This window comes from Cannabis sativa, chromosome 8 (genome assembly GCF_029168945.1).
Source record: "Cannabis sativa cultivar Pink pepper isolate KNU-18-1 chromosome 8, ASM2916894v1, whole genome shotgun sequence".
In the NCBI taxonomy this organism is placed as follows: Eukaryota; Viridiplantae; Streptophyta; class Magnoliopsida; order Rosales; family Cannabaceae; genus Cannabis; species Cannabis sativa.
Genome location: NC_083608.1, coordinates 41017905 through 41040473, shown reverse-complemented (window position 1 = coordinate 41040473; position 22569 = coordinate 41017905). Strand labels below are relative to the sequence as shown.

Here is a 22569-nt window from a genome sequence, read left to right as displayed (position 1 = left end):
TATTCCAAATAGCACTATCTCCACAATCTACACTGTACTTGAGAGAGCAACAAAGTTTCACAATAATTAATATAACTAAAACCTCACATTATATCTCAAATAATTACCAAATTAATTTTTTATTTTGGGTTTTGTATGTACACACTTTTGTTTTATTGTTAGTTTTATTTTTCCCCCTTGAACATACATATAAGCGCGCTCCTTGAGATTTTCCTTAGAAAAAATGGATTTATATTATATTTTAGTAGTTATCATAGTCTACAAACATAGAGAAAAAGTAGTGAAATATTAAACATGAAAGAATGTATATGTACACTGGAAATAATAAGTTAAGAAGAAAAAAAGTGTCTTGATGAGTTTGGTAGCCGTCATTTGGTTTCATCTCATATACTGATCTCTCCCTAGAGAAAATACCAATATAAATTAGCACTTAAAAAATACTGCTCTCATCTTCTAGCTCTCTCTTTCAAAGCAATTACACCTCTCTCTCTCTCTCTCCCACTCCCACCATTTAATGCAAATTACCTCTCTCTCTCTCCCATGCACCATTAAATGCAATTGCACCATCTCAATAAGCTTTGCAATAACTCCTTGCTGCCACATTTTCCTCCATCTGCTTTCCATTTCTCCTTCCTTTTTTCCTCTCCAGTCCTTTGATCCTTCATCTTCTTTATATTTTTCTTTCTAAATATATATAATTTTTTTTGCTAAGTAATAACTTCACTGATCAAGCCCTTGCTACTCAACTTTAACCGCTTAACTATCACAAAAACTAAGCTTCACAAGCAATTGCAGCCCCAAAATATTGGTTCGCCGACACTCTCTTTAGCTACCTAGCCCAAAAGCAGATCTGATATAGTCTCATCTTTTCTGGGGTTTTTTCATTAGGGCACGAAAGAGTTAAATATTTCTATTTATATGCTGGTGAGTATAATACATATACTTATATGTATATGTATATACTATCAATTTCTCTCTCTGTTTATTGGTTAATACAATAATTTTTAATTTGTTACATTTTTCATTTCACCCCTTTGGTCCAGATCATGGTGCTATAGAGTTCTAAGCAAAACGTAAAATACTACTGTTAAGACACGTTTGGATACTCCGAGATCTTCGAGGGCGTTACATATATAGCTTTTTTTTTTTGTTTGTTTGTAGAATTTTATTTGTTTGGTTAATGTTTTTATTTTTCCCCAAAAGCCAAATCCAAATTGTCAACCCTTATCTTTATATGATACTCCTGTAGAGATTTTTACCTTTCCAAACACCCCCTAAAAAATGAAGCACAAACTAATTGTCACCTCAGTCCATTTTACTTTGTAAAAGGTTTTTGTTTAGTTAAGAGTAGCACACTACTACTGTCAAAGAATCTAAGATTAAAGTAGTAGTCAGAACTCTTTTTTGACTTAATCCTTTTAAAGATATAAAAAAATATAATATATAATATATAAAGAGTACGAAAGCAGCATAGTTTTCCAGAGAAAATATTGCAGTAGTGAACTCATTTTTCGAAGAAAGGACGGTTGAAAAAACATTTTAGGGTTTCTGGGGTTTTCAACATGCCGGCCGGGATCATAATTCCGGCGAGAAATATGCCGTCGATAATCGGACGGAATGGAAATATTGGTGGGTTTGGTTCATCTTCAGGACTTACTCTTAGTCAGGTCAGGACACAGTTTTTGCTACTATATATACATATTAATTTTCTCTACAATTTAATTATTGCCATATCTCTATAATTTTATTTTTAATGACAAATTAATAGTCCTTTTTTACAATAAAAAAAAATATCTAAAATACAAATGTTTTTCATGGTAATAAGATTGATGGGTCCAGATCTTATTCTTTTTTTTTTTTGTCTATGATTTCTTCTTTATTTATATATATATATATTTAAATAATGGTATAATACAGCTTTATTACCTTTTAAATTATCCACTTCTCCTTCTAAACCCATTGTTTATATACTCACTCTTAAACAAACAGGTGTTACATGTTTGGCCTCAGAAATGACTAATATTCAAGTATTTTAAGAAAAATCCTTCTCGGTATTCAAAAAAAAAAAAGAAATAAAAAAGTCTTCTACTCTTTCTCTCTTGAGTCTTGTTTTTACACAGACCAAAAGAGATCTAGACCAGAGAAGAGAGATACCAAAGTTCAAAGAACCTTTAATTAGTCAAATAGTATTTTAACTTGGGTGTGTGAGTGAGTTCCCCTAGAAAAACAGTTTTTTTTTTTCTCTTAATATAAATGATCAAATATAATTTCTGGAAAACTTAATTAATATGTTTTATTATTCTTATTTTAAATTTTATATTATTTTGTAATTTTTTTTTGTTAGATTGAAAACCCATAAAAGGTTTGGGGAATCTTAAAGATCTGTAGATATGTTCCAGCCAAACATGATGGAAGGAAGTGGTCACCAGCTTCTTCATCCCCTAGACATGACCGCACAGAATACCACCTCCGAAAGCGATCTCAACGCTCGTCTCGGCCGAGACGACGACGTTTTCGACAGCGCAACTAAATCCGGTAGCGAAAACCAAGACGGTGGTGCCTCCGGCGACGACCATGACCAGCAGCGTCCCAAGAAGAAACGCTACCATCGCCACACTCAGCATCAGATACAAGAAATGGAAGCGTAAGAAACAAATATATATATGCGTTACATACATATATTAATTACCCTATTAATTAATTTTAAGTATTTACTTTTTTTCAATTAATAGTCCTTTGTGGTTGAAATATATTTATATTTGATTTGGGTTTTATCGACTTCAATTCTTAGTTTATTTTATTTTTTTTGTAACGTATTTATGTGTAGATTCTTCAAGGAGTGTCCACATCCTGATGATAAGCAAAGAAAGGAGCTGAGCCGGGAATTAGGGTTAGAGCCATTGCAAGTCAAATTTTGGTTTCAAAACAAGCGCACTCAAATGAAGGTATATATTTATACATATATGTTTTGTTGGTGCTAGCTAAACATTCAGCTCCCGTGACTTTCAACCAAACAGTAAAATCTTTTATTAATTATATCTATTAATTAAGGATTGGGTAATATGTATAGAATATATATTTTAGAGGAGGTGAAAATTGGGCTAAATATCCTCTTGCAGACCCAGCATGAACGCCACGAAAACACTCAACTCCGCACTGAAAATGATAAACTAAGAGCTGACAATATGAGGTACAGAGAAGCTTTGAGTAACGCCTCGTGCCCTAACTGTGGTGGCCCAACCGCAATAGGAGAGATGTCCTTTGATGAACACCATTTGAGGCTCGAAAATGCCCGTCTAAGAGAAGAGGTCAAATTTTTGTTTTTTTTTTTTACCAACAACGTTATATTTAATCATTTTGATTAACTTAATTTTATTATATGTGATGTTTTCCAGATTGATCGTATTTCTGCAATAGCTGCTAAGTACGTAGGGAAGCCTGTGGTTAGCTACCCAATCCTTTCATCCCCAGCTACCCCTCGTCCACTGGAACTCGGAGTTGGAAACTTTGGGAGTCAGGCGACCATGGGAGGAGAGATGTATGGAGGAGGTGGTTCAACCGGAGATCTACTGAGGACGATGAGTGCACCAAATGAGGCTGATAAGCCAATGATAATAGAGCTTGCTGTTGCAGCCATGGAGGAACTGATAAGGATGGCCCAAATGGGAGAGCCCTTGTGGATGACCAGCCTGGATGGAGCGAGTGCTGTGCTGAACGAGGATGAGTACGTTCGTACATTCCCTCGAGGAATAGGACCCAAGCCTGCTGGTTTCAAATGCGAAGCTTCTCGTGAGACTGCCGTCGTTATCATGAACCACATTAACCTTGTTGAGATTCTCATGGATGTCGTACGTACCCTATAATTGACTCTACGTAGATTAATTGTCGATATTAATATATAATTCACTCTAATTTTACTTTTTGTTTTTTTTTATTTATGTAGAATCAATGGTCGACTGTTTTCTCTGGTATTGTTTCGAGAGCAATGGCTTTAGAAGTCCTCTCAACTGGAGTCGCTGGAAATTTCAATGGAGCTTTGCAAGTGGTATGGGTTAATTTTTTAAGATGGCTAGTTTTTTTTTTCTTTGTTTTTAGGATTGACAATGTTCTTTAGCCAGAGGTGTCATCCTTTGCATTTCTCAAAAGTATTTTTCCAGAAGTTTTTTTCTACAATTTTATATAATTTACTCATAATTTTTTAATATATATATATATATATCCAAAACATTTTGAAATTATAATTTTTCATTTTATTTATAAAAATTATCTGTTCAATATTAATCATCCAAAGTGAAAAAAAAAAATTATTTTTTCCTATATATATGCCATTAATTATTAGCAAAAACAGAAATTAATTTTGACAAACATGATAATTGGAACATTCACCACCCTCCTTTGACTTATTTCATACTATTTTAACAAAAGAATATCACAACATAATTTTTTTTTTTTTTTTGAATAAATGTGACTTTTAGTCAAAACAAAATGTTACTTGTGACTAAAAGATAGTATTTAGATACGAATTGTCACTAATTTAGTTTTAGCCACAATATAACTATTGTGACTAAAAATACTTTTAGTTTTTGTGACTAATACCTTTAGCAACGGAGCTTTTAATAACAACATAAGAATGATAATTTATAATTATATAGTCATAACCTTTTCAATTTTACTTACAAGTTTTGTTATGATTAAGATTTTTTGTAGTGTATGTAAATCACGAATATTAAAGATAGTACACTTTCAAGCACGAAAGTTAAAGGTATATTGAATGAGATCGAGCATGAGGATAGGAAGTCCCATTCAACAAAATTTAATTTTTCTTTGTAATTATGGATTGAAATGGATTGTCATTACTTTACTTCAATTTCCGACCAAAGAAACAAAGGTGCAAAATAAAATAAAAGGAACTGTTTTCCATTCCTTTTAAAATGCAAATATAGGAATGGGAATGGGAATAGAAATAGGAATGGGATGGAATAAAATTTAAAATGTATAAAAAAAAATTGATAAAAAAATCATTAAATTTTTTTTCTTGTTACATTGGAATGGTCATTCCTTTCTTTTTAAAATGGAATAGTCATTCCACCAAAATGGTGGAAAGAGCATTCCATTGGAATGCTATTCCAATACTTTAAAATGCAACCAAACAAAGGAATGGAATAAAAATTGTTTCCTTTCCATTCCATTCCATTTCATTACCTTCAACCAAACGTCACCTTAGTAAATTTCAAACAATAATGCTGAATTAATTGAACCCCTTACACTCTTAATTATATATATGAGATTTGCAAGTATATAAATTGATTGAATTTGAGTTTCAAATAATTACTAATATATGTTATAATTTATTATCATGATCAGATGACAGCTGAATTTCAAGTGCCTTCACCACTGGTTCCAACTCGTGAGAGTTACTATGTAAGGTACTGTAAACAACATGCGGATGGGACTTGGGCAGTTGTTGATGTTTCTCTCGACAACCTACGTCCTAGTCCAGCTGTCAGATGCCGAAGAAGGCCTTCCGGTTGCCTTATCCAAGAAATGCCTAATGGATACTCTAAGGTTCAATTTCATAAACATATTTTTCTTTTCTCTTTTTGATATTTTAGTAATTAAGATTGTGTATAGATAAAATGGTTTTCTTTTTTAGGTGACATGGGTTGAGCATGTAGAAGTGGATGATAGAGGTGTTCACAATCTGTATAAGCAGCTAGTCAACTCGGGCCATGGATTTGGTGCAAAACGCTGGGTTGCCACTTTGGATCGTCAATGTGAAAGACTAGCTAGTGCCATGGCAACCAACATTCCAACCGGTGATGTTGGTGGTAATAATAACATAATCAAAATTGATAAAATTAATTTACATATACAGATATAAAATATAAATATCAATTAATTGGTGTGGTGTATATATTTTTTTTTTTGCAGTGATAACAAACCAAGAAGGGAGAAAGAGTATGCTGAAATTGGCTGAGAGAATGGTGATAAGCTTTTGTGCTGGTGTGAGTGCCTCCACCACTCACACATGGACAACACTCTCAGGAACCGGAGCTGATGATGTTCGGGTCATGACCCGTAAGAGCGTCGACGATCCAGGCAGGCCTCCTGGGATTGTGTTAAGTGCTGCTACTTCATTCTGGCTTCCTGTTCCACCCAAAAGAGTCTTTGATTTCCTCCGTGACGAGCATTCTCGAAGCGAGGTATATATATACACATATATATTACCATTAAAGTATGTCACTTAATTAGTATTGATGAGCAAAATAAAATAGCCATGGTTAATTATGAAAAAATTAATTATGGTAGTAGTGATGATCTCACCAATAGACTAACAATATTTTTATTTTGTTGTAAAATTTACGAAGTGGGATATTCTTTCCAATGGTGGAGTTGTTCAAGAAATGGCACACATAGCAAATGGTCGTGAAACTGGAAACTGCGTGTCTCTACTTCGAGTAAATGTTTGTATTTATAATTTGGTTACTAATTTTCTCTCTTGTTGTGTTATATAAGTTTATTTTTTTTTTTTTGGAGATCTGAAATTCATTATTTAATTTTATTCTTTTGTATTAGAGTGCCAACTCGAGCCAAAGCAACATGCTGATATTGCAAGAGAGCTGCACTGATCAAACGGCGTCGTTTGTGATTTATGCTCCGGTGGATATTGTTGCGATGAACGTGGTGCTTAACGGCGGTGATCCTGACTATGTGGCTCTACTTCCGTCTGGATTTGCCATTCTTCCAGATGGGTCCGGTGGTGGTGGTGATGGGATTGTGGAACCTTGCTCTTCCGGCGGCTCTCTGCTCACTGTTGCGTTTCAGATTTTGGTTGACTCGGTCCCTACAGCTAAGCTTTCTCTTGGATCAGTCGCAACTGTTAACAATCTTATTGCTTGCACCGTCGAGAGGATTAAGGCTTCTTTGTCATGCGACACTGCATAATATCACAGTCCTACCTAGCTACCTTCATAATAATGTAAGTTCTCATGTCTCAAGTACAAGTATTCTTAATAGAGATTTTCTATAATTCTTACAAACTCAATATATTGCCAAAAACAATGGCACGTGATTATTTCATTCATGAGTTTTGGAGCACAAAATATATAGTGCAAGTGTAATGTAGTACTATAATTAGTTATAACAATGCAATAATCCGATTGCCTTCTCAGTTGTGATTAATTCGGGTTTTGATTAGTGTTTTTTGCAGTAATATTTGATAGAAGAAGATGGTCGAAATTAGTGAAAAGCAGCAGGGGAAAGAAAAAGAAGTAAGATAAAGAAATCTAAGGTGTTGAGGAAATGCAAATATTTTGGAGAAGTCAAGAACGCACCTTACATGATCCTTTCTTAGCATTTCAAATTTCGAGTTTTGCAAGGATTATAGGGGTTCGGGTATTGACTTCATCGAACACATTATGTAGAAAAGAAGAAGGCCTTATTCAAAGACTTGAGACCTTATAGTTTTAATTTAATGGATGTAGGTTGAATGGATTCTATCCCTTTATAATTAGATTTCATCTTCATTAACATTTGTTTTTAGCATTATATTAGAGTTGTAGGCATGTGAGGTTTAATGCTTCGCATATCTATCTAGCTATATATGTTCTTAATTATTTCCCTAGCTATTTTTTACGGTTTTCAAGCTCACAACTACAGCCAGACAACTGAGACAAGGGTTTGCAATTTTTTATCTTTCCCAATTTAATTTTTAAGAGCTGTTGAAAAATGGATATTGCTTCTATAATCTAATCTCATGTGTTCATTTCTTCATTATTATTTGGTCAATTCTCACTATTGTTGCTCACTGTATATGCAAAAGGTTTCTCTTTGATTATAGGTCTCTTTTTGATTATGTATATGAGCCTAGCTCATATATGTGCAAGGAGCTGGAAGTTTCTTTTGTAACTGCTCTTGGAATTTCTTCTTTGAGGCTCCGTTCCAGGCCTCATTTTTTAAGGCAAAGTGGCTCTATTTACAGCTCATTTTGTATATATACTAAGCATTTTTATAAGTTTCTTGCAGCTCAGTAATAAGATAGGCAATCAGAATAAGTGTTTTGAAATTCTGTTGGTAGTGGTAGTGCAAAGATCAATTTTTCGTTTATTTAAAACTGTATAGTGAAATGAGTTGTAATTAGTTAAAACTTTAGGAACATTCAGGTTCAAACAATGATTTTAGGGAAATGACAGTATTCTGACCTGATGTCACGAGCAATTGTCAAGATACTTTATAACAAAAGGAAAAAAAAATTAAATCAGACAACTAATTAGTTCACCTCAGTTAACAGTAATTATGTTATGGCAACTTAACTTGTGAATTGTTTCTATAAACCCATTAACTAACTAGTTAGTTAAAACGGTTATAGTCAGTAGTTAAATGTAGTTTGTTATAAATTCTGTTAGGCATTTTCTTGTGTATCTGAATGTATTCTTCACTATAAATAAAGAGTTCAAAGCCAACTGTTTTGGTTGAGCTTTTCTTGGCATTTTACATTTCTGTTTCTCCTTCTTTTCTTCTTCTCTGGTTTGTACCACTGGTGTGTACCAATTCTTCAATCTGCCATTACAAGCTTTACATGGTATCAATCGCCTTTGACCTCTGTCTTTCATGGCTTCCCAAGATAACAACTCCTCTACCGCTGCTCACAATGATCCTGTTACTGATACTGCTACCGCTGCACCTCCTCTGCCTCCACAAGTTCAGCCATGGAATCCATTTGCTCATTCTCTCTCTGCATCGCTCACTGTAAAGTTGGATCGCACCAACTTCTTGGCCTGGAAATCCCAAGTTGTACCAACCGTAATCGGACATGATCTTGATGATGTTCTTTTTACTGGTATTCCACCCCCACGCAATCTAGTCAATGGAGCTCAAAACCCCCAATATCTTCAATGGACCAAACGTGATCAACTTCTTCTATCTTGGCTAAGGTCCTCCATGACCAAAGGCATTCTTGCTGCCGTTGCCTCTTACACCACTTCATCCCAGCTATGGCGTGCCCTTGAACAACGTTTCACAAGCCACTCTCGTGCCCGCTTACTACAACTAAAAGGTCAATTCTCTCATGTTCGTAAGGGTTCTTTAACCATTTCTGATTATGTGGACAAAGTCCAGTCGCTTTCTGACTCTATTATCACTGCTGGTTCTTCTATTTCGGATCAAGATTTAATCCTTCAATTGCTAAATGGTTTGGGTCCTGAATACGATTCCGTTGTCTCGGGTATCACCTCTCGAAGTGATGATTTAACCATTGAAGAAGTGCAAGCACTTCTAATGGCTCATGAGAGTCGACTTGATCATCACAACGCTGTTACCGATCTGACCTTAAAGATGCAAGCCAATCTTGCCTATGGCTCACAAAAACATGGTCCATCTCGCCAATTTCAACCTGCTGCAAGAGGTTTCGCACCAGAACATTCTTTCAGACCTTTTGGCCGAGGAAATGGCAGAGGTTTTCCTTCCAACTCGCGCCTCATATGTCAACTATGCTTAAAAAGTGGCCATACAGCAGCTATATGCCACTATCGATTTGATAAGAACTGGGTTACCCCCAAACCAAATGCCAATCCTCCTCGGGCTTATCTCACTGAAGTGGAAAATGATCAAGACTCTACCAGCTACTCTCCTCAAGTTCTTCTAGATTTTGGTGACGATTTTGGGTGGTTTATCGACACCGGGGCTACCAATCATGTTACCAACACTCAAGACAACCTTGACACTGCTATCGTCTACAATGGAAATGATACATTGGCTGTAGGTAATGGTAAGAAATTGGCTATTTCTCACATAGGCTCTACTTCATTACCCTCTTCCTCTCATACCTCTCTTCATCTAAATTCGATCCTTACTGTTCCCTCTATGAGGAAAAACTTGATCAGTGTTTCTCAATTGACTAATGACAATAATGTTTTTCTTGAATTTCATAAAAATGTTTGTTTTGTCAAGGACAAGATCACTGGCCAAGTTCTGCTGAGAGGGAGGCTTAAAGAGGGTCTCTACTTACTGGGAGAAAGTTCTTCAACCTCAAAAGCAGCATTACAATGCAATCTTGCTTTTATGTCATCTGATGTGGCTACTGCCTCTTGTAATTTTCCTACTGATAGTAATAGTATCAGTTCTTGTAATGACTTTACAAGTAATAAAAATCACTCTCTTTCCACTAATATGCCTATTTGCAATCCCTCTGTATTTACTTCCTCCCTTAGTAAAGATGTTAATTCTTGGCATTGCAAGCTCGGGCATCCTGGTGCTCAAACTTTAGCCAAACTATTACCTCAGCTACCCCATACTGGCACTCTAAAAGACCTCAAATTTTGCAACTCTTGTCAATTAGGCAAAAGCCACACTCTCCCATTTCCTATTTCCCAAAGTCGAGCCACTCAACCTCTTGCACTTATTCACACTGATCTTTGGGGCCCTTCCCATGATCTTTCTATTGATGGTTATAAGTACTATGTTCACTTTCTTGATGACTATAGCAGGTACACTTGGATCTTTCCTTTAACTTTACGATCCCAAGCCTTTGAGGTGTTCATAAAATGGAAAGCATTGGTTGAAAAACAATTTAATCTACCCATTAAGTCTGTACAAGCTGATTGGGGAGGTGAATATCGACCTTTTAAACGATTTCTTGAAGATCAAGGGATCCATTTTCAACATCCATGTCCCCACACACATGAACAAAATGGGAGGGCTGAGAGAAAACATAGACACATTAATGAAATCGGTCTTACTTTATTGGCACAGGCTGGTTTGGGAATGAACTATTGGTGGCATGCCATTAGTTGTGCTGTTTTCACCATCAACCGATTACCAACAAGCATTCTCAATTGGTCCTCTCCTCTTGAAACACTCTTTCACAATAAGCCCGATTACTCTATCCTCAAGACATTTGGTTGTGCATGCTTTCCACACTTGAGGCCATACAACAAACATAAGTTGGATTTTAGAACACAACAATGTCTCTTCTTGGGCTATTCGTCTCATCACAAAGGATACATATGCCAAGCACCAGAGGGAAGAATTTATATAGCTCGGAATGTCATTTTTAATGAAGCACACTTCCCGGGTACACAACCTGCATCAGTACCATCACCTGCTGAACAAAATCAGGTACATTCTTCCCCATATTTGCCTATTTTTGTTCCCAATATTGGTACACAATCTCACCCAGCTGTTGCTTCTGTTCCTACTGTTGGTGTTTCAAATGCTGAGGATGCTGCTGTACCACTTACGGTTGCTGCTGGTGTAACACCTGCCCTTGCTGCTGGTGCAACAAATGCTGCTGCAACTGATGCAACACCAGCTGCTGGTGCACCTATTGTTCCTCCTACCAGTTTAAATTCTCCAACAGCTGCTGATGTCCCACCAGTTGTAGCTACTGGAGCCTATTCAGTTGTCATTCCTGGTACTCATAATAATATGCAAGCTGCACCATTCCTTCCCCAACCAGAAAATCCACCATCTAGCCGCCTATCTCCTACCCGTAACTCACTCACCACACAGCAGCCTGCTTCCCATACACCTTCAGACACCAATATCCACCCAATGCAAACAAGATCAAAGAGTGGTATTCGCAAACCCAAAGCCTATCTTGCCACAAGACACCCCCTACCCGAATCACTCTTACCAACTGAACCAAGAAACATCAAAGAAGCCCTTAAAAACCCCAAATGGCTTGCTGCTATGACAACTGAATTTCACGCTCTCAAGAGACAAGGAACTTGGACATTAGTTCCCTACCATCCATCAATGCATGTCATTGATAACAAGTGGGTGCATAGAATAAAGTTGAATGCTGATGGGTCTTTGGACAAATACAAATCACGGTTGGTTGCTAAAGGGTATCTTCAAACTCTGGGAATTGATTATGAGGACACCTTCAGTCCGGTTGTCAAACCAACCACCGTTCGCATTGTCTTAAGCATTGCTGTCTCCTCCAATTAGCCAGTGAAACAACTAGATGTTAGCAATGCTTTTCTCTATGGAAATCTTGAAGAAACTGTGTTTATGAAACAACCTCAAGGTTTTGAGGATTCTGCCCATCCCACTCACGTTTGCCATCTTCACAAGGCATTATATGGACTGAAACAAGCCCCTCGGGCATGGAATGGCCGACTCAAAACCACACTACTTCAATGGGGTTTTCAAGCTTCAAGGTCTGATAATAGCTTATTCATCTATGGCTCGGGCAACTCATTGGTTTACCTATTGGTGTACGTTGATGATATATTAATCACGGGACCGAATTCTTCCTTAATCTCCAAACTCATCTCTGATCTGAACAGGGAGTTTTCCCTCAAAGACATGGGATCGGTCCATTATTTTTTGGGGGTAGAGATATATAGAGATCATACAGGTATGTATCTTACTCAAAGCAAATATATCACGGATATTCTCACTCGACTACACATGGAAGGAGCCAAGTCATGTCCTAATCCTACAAGCTCTACAACCAAGCTTAGTCTTACTGATGGAGAACCTTTCGAAGATATCACTTTGTACCGAAGTACTATGGGGGCTTTACAATACCTCAGCCTTACAAGACCGGATGTTGCATACATTGTTAATAAACTAAGTCAATTTCTTCATGCTCCCACCACCAAGCATTGGGAAGCATGTAAGCGGCTGTTACGGTATCTCAAAGGGACGATAACTGATGGTTTATGGCTCTCACCATCCGATTCAATGACACTTCATGGCTATAGTGACGCTGATTGGGCGAGTTGCTTGGATGATCGTCGTTCCACGGGAGGCTATGCCATGTTCTTGGGCAATAATCTAATTTCCTGGTCTGCCAAAAAGCAACAGGTGGTTGCTCGATCCTCTACTGAAAGTGAATTCCGCGCCTTAGCCAATGCAGCTGCTGAAATAAAGTGGATTACTTCCTTGCTGTCCGAGCTACAGGTTTCCATTATCCCACCACCGGTTCTATGGGTTGATAATCAAAGTGCAACATCACTTGCCGCGAATCTTGTGTTTCATGCTCGTAGCAAACACATTGAAATTGACTTGCATTTCGTCCGAGATCAAATCCTTGCACGACAACTTTCAGTTCGTTATGTCCCTTCATTAGATCAAGTTGTCGATGCTTTGACTAAACCATTGTCTACAGATCGATTCCTGTACTTAAAGAACAAACTTCACTTAGCTACTTCCAAGTTTCGTTTGAGGGGGGATATAAACCCATTAACTAACTAGTTAGTTAAAACGGTTATAGTCAGTAGTTAAATGTAGTTTGTTATAAATTCTGTTAGGCATTTTCTTGTGTATCTGAATGTATTCTTCACTATAAATAAAGAGTTCAAAGCCAACTGTTTTGGTTGAGCTTTTCTTGGCATTTTACATTTCTGTTTCTCCTTCTTTTCTTCTTCTCTGGTTTGTACCACTGGTGTGTACCAATTCTTCAATCTGCCATTACAAGCTTTACAGTTTCAAACCGGATGAAAGCATTCATTTTCTATATCTACTTATGATAATATTATCTTTTAGCCTTAAGCTTTGTTAGATGCGATTTTGTTGTTTTGTGCAGACCAATTAACTTTGTTACATTTGTGAAATGTCAATTTCGGAGAAATTTATGTTATTGTACTTGGAATTTTCTTTTCTTTCTTTCTTTCTTTTTTTTTTTTTTTTTTGAAAGAATAAACAGTTCAGTTGAAGTGATAACTATCACAACACGTGACCCCTCCCTATGGCAAACACCGTTGAAATGACCATTATTCCAGGCCATTTTTGATACACTATCCGTAGATTGATTGTCAATTCTCTTAATAAAAACAATTACAGACATAAAAAAAAAAAAAAAAAAAAAAAAAACTAGCAAGATTCCAAATTTCTAAAATCAGGGGTGTAGCTTTCCAACAAGGAGGGAACTGCATCTTCTCTAAGGCCTTCACCACCACCAGGGCATCTAGGCAATGGCAACGGAATGAAATTCTAGCCTCAACACCTAGCCGAAGGGCCCAAAGAATGGCCAAGATCTCACTTTCCATAGCTGACTCCACCTTAATTGACTTAGCAAACCACAACTAGGAATTTGACTCTCTATCTAGCCTCCCCACTGCAAGGCCCGCCACCCTATCTTTCCAAGAAGCATCAGTCAAACATATATATAGAACTAGAAGTGGACGGAATCTTTGAATGCAGCAAAGTAACTGAGTTTCCTGCAACAAACTGATAAGGACTCCTCAAATCTCAAATTAATTCTTGATCTACATGCCATAATATCTAGTCTGTTACTTTTAAAGAAGAAGGAATTTCTCGCATCCCAAATATTCTCAAAAAGATAGCCAACGTAGGTGAAGAATTTCTACTTGTCATCCAAAAGCAGCCCCTCCTGAACTATATATTTTAACTCTATCTTATAATAGGCACACCATTCAGGAAAGGGCCAGAGAACCAAAGAGCTTTTACAAACGGGCACTCCCAAAACAAATGTAGAGGGGTTTCCATTTCTGTTTCACACAACACACAAGATTATATAGAATAAAGTCCAACTTATCCCTAGTAGGAAGACTCCTGGCAAACACTCTCCAAAGCAAAATGGAGAGTCTAAAATGAATATTGTTATTCCAAATTAGCTTCTAAAACCTGCTACCAAGATCCCCTGCTAAGCTTAAGCTTTCCAAATAAGCTCTCTTAGTGGAGAAGCACCCATCAGCTGCATTCTTCCACACCAAAGAGTCTTTATACGAACTTGAAAGCCTTTTGATTGAGCCAATCTTTTCTCCCAACTCTGGTTCAAAAATTTCTTCCCATCTAGCCATATTCCATTCAGAACTATTAACCAAGAGATCTGCCACCGTTTTCATACTAGTAGCATTGCATTTTAGAACAATCCCTCGCGAATCATTTTGACCACTAAAATCCTAAGCCCTTCGAATCACCTCCTCATAGGAAGGGTCCTTATTCCAAGCCTCAAAAAACTTAAAGGTTTGAATCTTCGCTTCTTACCCTCACAAGTAACCACCAAAATAAACCCATGATCAGAAACAGATATAGGGAAATTAGTTACCTCAGAACTAGGGTAGGACGTAAGCCAATCATCTGACGCCACACCAATCGAGCCTTTCTCTAGTAAAAATACCTGAGAAACGGTTATTTTCCAAGTAAATTGGCACCCTCTAAAGCCAAGGTCAATATTGTCCGTTTAAAGGAAAAACTCTCGAAGGATTTTAGTATCATATGGGGTAACCTTGCTCCCACCCTTCTTGTCCTACGGGCCAGACATAACGTTCAAATCACCAGATAATAACCAAGGATGATCACTCTCCAAAACCTGATCAGTGAGAGACTTCTAAAACTCCTTCCTCTCTGCATCATACGTTGCCATAGATTACAAACGAAACCTAATTGATATTCGTCTCAAGGTCCCAAACAGCCACTTCAACAACTCCCTAATCTACCTTAATAACATTAAGTCAAATATCATTATTCCTAAGTAACAATACACCACCCGCAAGACCAACCGCGACAATAGTATAAGAATTTTGAAACCCAGTAGCTTTCGCTGTACTCTTCATCCTTTCCTTGTTAGTTTTAGTTTCTATCAAGAAAATATAATCTGTTTTGTACCTTCTAACCCAAGCTTGTAGAGCTCGGGCTATCAGGGTTCTAATGTTCTATGAACACCCCAAAAATTCGACGAAAGAAACCTCATTGGGGGAGGGAGACTTGATAAGGATCGCCTCCTCGCCCATTTGAAAATTTTGAACTTGTTCAATAGCAACCTCCACCAACTGAAGATCCTATGTGATAGCATTAATTTCCCCTGCATCCTCACCGTCTTCCAAGATTGACCGAACCGTGACCCCCTTTGACTTGAGATCCCTTACCACTAATCTTTTTCTTCCCCAAGCTTCCTATCTACCTTTTCCCTTGTCTTCTCTTCGCAGACGAGCTACCACCCCCATTTTCTGCCCTTCCCAAAGAAAATGTGGTGACTTTAAGAGGTGGAAGAGAAACAGTAGAATTATAATTATTTGTCTCTTCTGTAATAAGACTACTGAGCAGGAATGATCCAATCAATAACCTTGCTCTTCTTTTTCCCCGATAGGCTTTGTCCTGTAATGGACAATTCATTATCATTACAAGCAATAACTCTTTGGACCTGTAATGGACAATTCATTATCATTACAAGAAATAACTCTTTGGACCTTGTCAGGGGTAATATGGGCTGGATCCAAGACCCCATTAACAACCTCCACTAGATCCTTATTAATGGGCCAATTAACAATAGTAGACTCAGGAAATCGATGAGGCTTTCTTGACTTACACACTTCTTCATGGGGTATCTCCACTATTTGGCGACTAGTGGGACCAATGTCCCGTAAAACTCATTATCACCCATCATCACGTACCTTATTATGAATATGTGTCATAAGATTTCAAAGAAATATACCCACTGGTCTCCTATGCATCATACCTAGCTTTTCCAAAGAACGGGAACCAATACGAATAGGTTCTCGCATTCTTCTCTGCTCCCTCTTTCCATTCCCAAAAGAGGGAGCTTCTCCCAGCCCGCTGCTGCCACTACCAACGACACACTTTCTAGCTGTCCCTTGTCCTGGACTCCTTGGAACGTCACCATCAAACGAGGTGATTACCCTTTTACCCTTATCAATATTATTGGATGTCGGAGCTTCCAACCCATGTAAGTCCTCTAGTTTCTGTTTCTGCATCAGCGAGATTTTTGGATCGAAGCAGTTGCGAATGGGCACACCAACCTTAATCCAGGCTCCATACAGAGGAACTGCTTTCCTAATGGGTGGATACGCATATTTAGTGGGTCTCTCGCACTTTGAATAAGTATGAGCCAAATAACCAAAGTTGAAGCAAATAGCTGGGAGTTTGTGGTATTTATATTGCGACACGGGAAGCTTGATCAAAGTCATATAAATACCTACTTTCTTGGCCACTATATCAGTATTTTTCAAGGTCAGATTCGACTTCGACAGTCCGTAGGCCTCCAACCAAAATCTCGCCTTGCCATATTAACCGTTTGTCAATCTCCATCTTTTTGCCAATCATGAATGTTCAAAAGTGCGTCATTAACTAGCCAAGGTCGCTTCTTTAGAACGAACTTCTTATCCTCTTGATTGTCAAAGAAAACACCCTAAACTCTTTCCTGTTCTAGCATTATTTTCATCCTCCACTTGCCTTTTAGCTCCCAAATACCTTCCAAAATCTCTTTAATTCTACCTTTAGGAACACCTTTCCTAACAATATCAACACTTAGTTCAAAGTCAGGTTCATGTTCAATAGTCATAGAATCCATGAACTGTTGGCTAGCATTTTCCACATCATTACCTTCAATTATCTCGACATCGAAGTCTTCTTCCTCCTCTTCCATTACTACCTCTTCAAGATGAAGCTGAGGGTCAACAGGGGGAGAAACCCCACTACCATCCAAGTCCGTCCCCAGTGAAGTGTTCTGAATACTGGGATCGATGTTATCCTCCTCTCTTGAAGTCATGCTAAACGATTTGAGAGAAAACAATAGGAAATAGACAGCAAAGAAATCCAAAACTCTTAATGACAAAAAAACCCCTTCTAGGACAAAATTAGCCCTGTACTTGGAATTGGATCAAAGTATTGCTAAATCATGTGATAGGCTCCAGTCAACTTATAACAAAACATTCTAACAAGTGCCTCAGATGTTTGAGAGGCCTGAGCTCTTCGTGATGCAAGAACACCTCAAGCATACCTAACTCTGAAATATCCTGTAGGCATCCCTAACTAACCCTAACATCATGCAATCACAATAAAAAACGACAGTTCTTTCCTCTTCAATCTCCCTTCTAGAGTAAGAATTATATAACTTAATTGTGCACAAATAAACCTTCAATGCAAACTATAATAATCATACAGCCAAACTTGGCAGTAAACACAGTGAAGTAACTGCAGTATTAATTTCGAATTAGTTAAAGAAATTCAGATTAAAGGAATTCATCTCCACTTCCTTATTTATTTTGTGAGGTTGAGTTCATACAATGAAAGATCAACAAAATTTTGACCATAAAAAGGGATCACCTATCTTCATCAATTAATCAACCAAATTGCAATATTTCTTAACTCAATAAACTAGAGGTCACAATCTGGAGCACTAGAAACAACAATGGCAACAATTAGAACAAACTTTACTCCACTAGTTAGTAAAGCTAGACCGCTATCAATCTCAAACCCTCTTTTTCCTAGGCAATGCATGTTTCTTTGCAGCAGTTGATGGAGTCTTGCCAGAATGTGGTAGTAGACCACGCAGGGTCGCCAATATTGCAAATCCAAAGAAAGGCCAGTACATCATTAGCAGCTTATCGGATGCTTTCCCAGACCTTACCATTTCTGATAATATAGCAACCTGAAAACAAAAAGTTCACAAACAAGTTCAAGAAAGAAAAACAAAAAAGTGATACTTTCAAATTACACCAAGTTACTCTAAGTTAAGAGGAAAGTCAAGCATCTTGTGCTCCACCATCATCAGTGCAACCAAATGCATTGGAAATTCAAGCTTAGTAAAAGGAGAGGTAATATGATATTATTGGGTGGATATTGGGATTAGCTAGCTACTCTTGGCCAGAATGGAGGAGCAAAAAAAGAACGTAGAAAAAAAAAAGGCAAAATATGATTGAACTTGGTAAATTATAATAACTTGTTTTCAGGAAAAATGGAGCCTTAATAATCATTTGAAGATCAGCATCTAAAAAGTCAAAGCCATCACAAGCATGAGACATGTTAATTCATATGGGATAATAACAACACAACATAATAAGCAGAGCAACAACAAAAAGTTCATACATTGTACGGATCTATTTCCATTATTGTATCCCTATTACCACAAAATGGAACACGAACACATTTATGGGTTTTATTCACTTCAACGTGAAACGTGTCAAATTCTACCAATCACCAAAATTTTGATATTTAAGCCATTGAAAAAGGAATCAAATTCAAAATCTGATCCAAGCCCAGATCGTAGATTTCACCAATCGAAAACAAATTAAGCAATAAAAGCGAATATAAATCATTCAAAAGAAGAAGAAACTTTACCGTGGAGGTTAAGATGGAGACGCCATAGATCAAGGAGGTAGTGGGGAACCAAGACTTGGAAGCCAAAATAGCGTACATATTGAGAAGAGAAAGCGGCCATTGAAAGAGGAGCTGGAGCCAAACTAGACCAACAAAGAAATGGGGCTTCTCTGTGAAAAGATAGTCACCGTACTCGTGAGCATACCACTTCTTCAGGTTGATTAACACTTCCGGGAACAAACTCGCCGGAAAAATCGTCTGCGAATCGATTAACGGAGCTCCTATAGCTATCACTGTTAAAAACATGAACATAATCGCATCAATCAGCTTCACCAAAACACCCATTTTTGCAAATCAACACGTTTTTTCTTCTTCTCTGTAAAAGAATGTGGCTTCACACTTCTTTAATACTCCTTTCTCTTACCAATCAACCATATCAAATAATATAATTAAATCAAATTTTAGATCTTGGATTTCTGTACGTGCTAGATAGTCGCCTCTTCTATTTACTGTTTTAACCTTTGCAAACTCTATTCCTTAATACTCGTTAATGCACTGTCCAATTTTAGGACTTCTTAATTACAAATGAAAAAATAATAATAATAATAATAATAATAAATGAAATCGCCTAAAATTCATATTAAAATACAATTTAAAGAGTTATATTAACTCTATGACAACGAAATCTCTCCTTGGCACTCATCAAGGATTTCCCACCTTATACTGCCTCTTGTTTTCTAAGTTATTTGGAGGTACAAGAACTCCATTCTCAGAGATGGAAGAGTATGGTCCACGGACATTTTATTGGACCTTGTGGATGATAGATATATTGAGTTCAAAAAAAGAGTTTTCTGGTGTAGAAAGAAATGATGATAGAGTAAGCAGAGCAGCATGCCATGCAGCAAGTTCATCACAATGATAGGACCTTCCAGAAGTGGCTGATGGCGGATGCAGCGTTCATGGAAGGCAATGCTGGCTGGGTTAGCAGCATTAATTCAGATTCTGCTCTAGAGGCAGAGCTTGAGGCTATGAAAATGGCCCTACAGTGGGCTCAAGAACTTGAATGGGATAATTTTGACTTTTTCTTTGACTGTCAAGACTGGCGAGTGGCCAAAGGTTTTCATGTTGTGCTTAACTTGAAATCTTGTTTTCCTAACTGTAATTTGCATAAAAACTCTATGACAACAACAAAAGAAAATATTTACTTTACAACAAAGAATGAATCTTTTATCTTGGCAAGGTTGGAAATTTTATCATATACTTTTGGTTGTTAAAAGTAACTCAAATTCAACATTGTAAATAAATGTAATAATAACCAAAACTATGGAATGTCGCATTACAACATTGAATTACAAAGAAAATTATAGATGAAAATAGATCTTAATTCTTAAGAATTAAACTGACAAAGTACCAAAACAATGTTGTTACATAAAAACAATGTTATTCATAAACTCAATCATGAGACTAAGAAACAAACAAGGCTGTGTTTTTAAGGCTTTCTTCAACCCCACCTATTATGCTCGTCCTTTGCCAATCCAAATCTAGAACAAACATAAACCAACCAGAGATTCATAACAAAGATTATTATCTGAAAAAGAATCCAAAACTTCATTAGCACAGGGTGAAAAAAATACTATACCATGGCCATTTAGACAGAGAAGCTGTAATCATTAATCAAGCCAGTGGTCTTGAACCAACACTTGGGATCCAGCCGCCTCAGAAAAAGAAGCTTGAGACCAAACAGATCCCACAAAGAAATGAAAGCTCTACTAGGATAAGAGGAAGGGCGTTGCATCCACAAGTTTCTCAACATGTTTGACATTTGAATGACAGCTAGAATAGCAAGGAAACTAAATTCTTCTATTCTTCTTTTTCTGTTGATGTACTTTAGCTACAATATATTTATGGATCAACAAGCTCCTCTTCAATCTACATATATATAGATAACCAATAATTATTGATTAGTTTTCATAACTGCTCCGGATGTCAAAATGCCTAAAGACTGAGAATATGGATGCATACAAACATAAATCTCTTATTACCATATGTCAAAATTCCACGAGTGAAATACCAATGCATACACATATAACATTTCTCATTTCCTTCTAATGTTATGGGTAGAGCTACAAAACACGGACAGCAAACTCAGGCACAATAATACAAATAAAGAAATCAGAATATAAAATCTAGTTTAGAGAAATCCATCTCAAATCATTCATATATGTCTTTCATTATTCATACAGCTCGTAACTATCCAATCAAGAAACCACCAATTTTAACCATAAGAATTTGTTCCAAATATGCCAACAATACCAAGATCAGAATACATATATACTCAATCAGGCAACAGAAGTATGGAAGGCAGAGAGAAAAGGACCAAAAAGGCAAAAACTTTTCAGTGCACTTATTATTAGCCAGATACAATCTCTTTTTCAAGCTCTCTTTTTCCTAGCCAGTGCAGGGCCCTTGCCAACAGTTGGAGAAGCCTTTCCAGATTGTGGTAGCAGGCCTCGCAGCGTCGCTAAGACACCAAACCCCAAGAAAGGCAAGTGCAACATTATGAGCTTATCAGATGCTTTATTGGACCCTATCATTTCTGATAAAATAGCAGCCTGAAAAGAGTTTCCCGAGTATCCAAGAAGATCAATAAAATGAGACTAATCAATCATCATAACTTGAAAAAAGTCAATACTGCGGAGTATGCATTGTTATTTGTTAAGGACAACAGGATACTTCTGATTTTAACACAAACCCAATTAGACTCTAATAACAGACATTTGGCGTTTCATAGTTTAACGACTTTGTCTTAGTTAAGTCTTTATGATAAATAACCAAACAATGCGTGGGGATGTTTTTGTATGCGTTCTTCACTCTCTTCATCTCAGTATTAAATTGATCGAGAATATAAACATAAACGTAACAAAACAAGCAGAAAATTTCATACGGAGTACGGATATGTACTAAATTATAAATTCAAAACAAACCCAAGTGGTAGAATTTTCACGAACCAAAACTATTATGAAAACCCAAGTTCCAAAAGTGAAGAGAGAACTTTACCAATGCGGTAGACGCTGAGACGCCATAAATCAAACAAGTGGTATTGAACCAAGACTTGGCACTCAAAATACCGTACAAATTGATGAGAGCGAGAGGCCATTGGAAAAGGAACTCCAACCAAAGAAGACCGACATAGAAATGAGGCCTCTCGTCAACCAGATAATCGCCGAACTCACGGCTATACCAACTAGTGAGCTCCACCAAGAAGTCTGGGATAAGACTCGTCGGGAGACACGTCTGCGCGTCGATCAACGGAGCTGCCAGCGCGATAATGACAAAGAACACGAACAGTATCGCATCAGTGACTTTCACCAAAACTCCCATTCTTCCTTTCCCTGAAAATCAAAATTCTCCTCTTTCTGGTTTTGTTGTTGACTAGGTCTTTGAGACGAACCATGATTTAACTGTTTTTTTTAGTTAATAGAAAAAATAAAATGTTATATTTTGTAAACGTCTATTTCCCGTTTTACCCTTACCAACTGT

At 37.2% G+C, this 22569-nt stretch overlaps 3 protein-coding genes across 15 annotated transcripts; 1 reads left to right on the top strand and 2 right to left on the bottom strand.

Annotated features, from left to right (window-relative positions):
* Positions 1–503: 503 nt before the first annotated feature.
* On the top strand, positions 504–7773 carry LOC115699242 (homeobox-leucine zipper protein HDG2). Of its 13 annotated transcripts, none has more exons than XM_061102965.1 (13): positions 504–924; positions 1044–1667; positions 2345–2644; positions 2828–2945; positions 3120–3308; positions 3396–3848; positions 3944–4045; positions 5365–5565; positions 5654–5828; positions 5932–6203; positions 6369–6458; positions 6577–6979; positions 7211–7773. In XM_061102965.1, the coding sequence occupies exons 3-12, from the start codon at positions 2391–2393 to the stop codon at positions 6943–6945; spliced, it is 2223 nt and encodes a 740-aa protein (XP_060958948.1). In that variant the 5' UTR covers positions 504–924; positions 1044–1667; positions 2345–2390; the 3' UTR covers positions 6946–6979; positions 7211–7773. The 13 variants fall into 13 exon arrangements, with proteins under 13 accessions (XP_060958948.1, XP_030482405.2, XP_030482406.2 ...); XM_030626545.2 differs by having other exon boundaries at positions 505–924; positions 7199–7773; XM_030626546.2 differs by having other exon boundaries at positions 506–924; positions 1044–1678; positions 2381–2644; positions 6369–6464; positions 7199–7773.
* A 10169-nt stretch (positions 7774–17942) lies between these two features.
* Positions 17943–19649, bottom strand: LOC115700884 (uncharacterized). Its single transcript, XM_030628548.2, has 2 exons — positions 19051–19649; positions 17943–18361 (listed from the first exon to the last, which is right to left on the bottom strand). The coding sequence occupies exons 1-2, from the start codon at positions 19372–19374 to the stop codon at positions 18182–18184; spliced, it is 504 nt and encodes a 167-aa protein (XP_030484408.1). The 5' UTR covers positions 19375–19649; the 3' UTR covers positions 17943–18181.
* A 1570-nt stretch (positions 19650–21219) lies between these two features.
* Positions 21220–22503, bottom strand: LOC115700885 (uncharacterized). Its single transcript, XM_030628550.2, has 2 exons — positions 22087–22503; positions 21220–21641 (listed from the first exon to the last, which is right to left on the bottom strand). The coding sequence occupies exons 1-2, from the start codon at positions 22408–22410 to the stop codon at positions 21462–21464; spliced, it is 504 nt and encodes a 167-aa protein (XP_030484410.2). The 5' UTR covers positions 22411–22503; the 3' UTR covers positions 21220–21461.
* Positions 22504–22569: the final 66 nt, after the last annotated feature.

Bases quoted from the DNA above. Each gene is read 5' to 3' on its own strand.
- LOC115699242 (XM_030626546.2), top strand. From the start codon at position 1,563: ATGCCGGCCGGGATCATAATTCCGGCGAGAAATATGCCGTCGATAATC. The intron at 1,679-2,380 runs GTTTTTGCTACT...GGAATCTTAAAG, and splicing joins CTTAGTCAGGTCAGGACACA to ATCTGTAGATATGTTCCAGC. The intron at 2,946-3,119 runs GTATATATTTAT...ATCCTCTTGCAG, and splicing joins ACAAGCGCACTCAAATGAAG to ACCCAGCATGAACGCCACGA.
- LOC115700884 (XM_030628548.2), bottom strand. From the start codon at position 19,374: ATGGGTGTTTTGGTGAAGCTGATTGATGCGATTATGTTCATGTTTTTA. The intron at 18,362-19,050 runs GTAAAGTTTCTT...TTTTGTTTTCAG, and splicing joins TCTCCATCTTAACCTCCACG to GTTGCTATATTATCAGAAAT.
- LOC115700885 (XM_030628550.2), bottom strand. From the start codon at position 22,410: ATGGGAGTTTTGGTGAAAGTCACTGATGCGATACTGTTCGTGTTCTTT. The intron at 21,642-22,086 runs GTAAAGTTCTCT...AACTCTTTTCAG, and splicing joins TCTCAGCGTCTACCGCATTG to GCTGCTATTTTATCAGAAAT.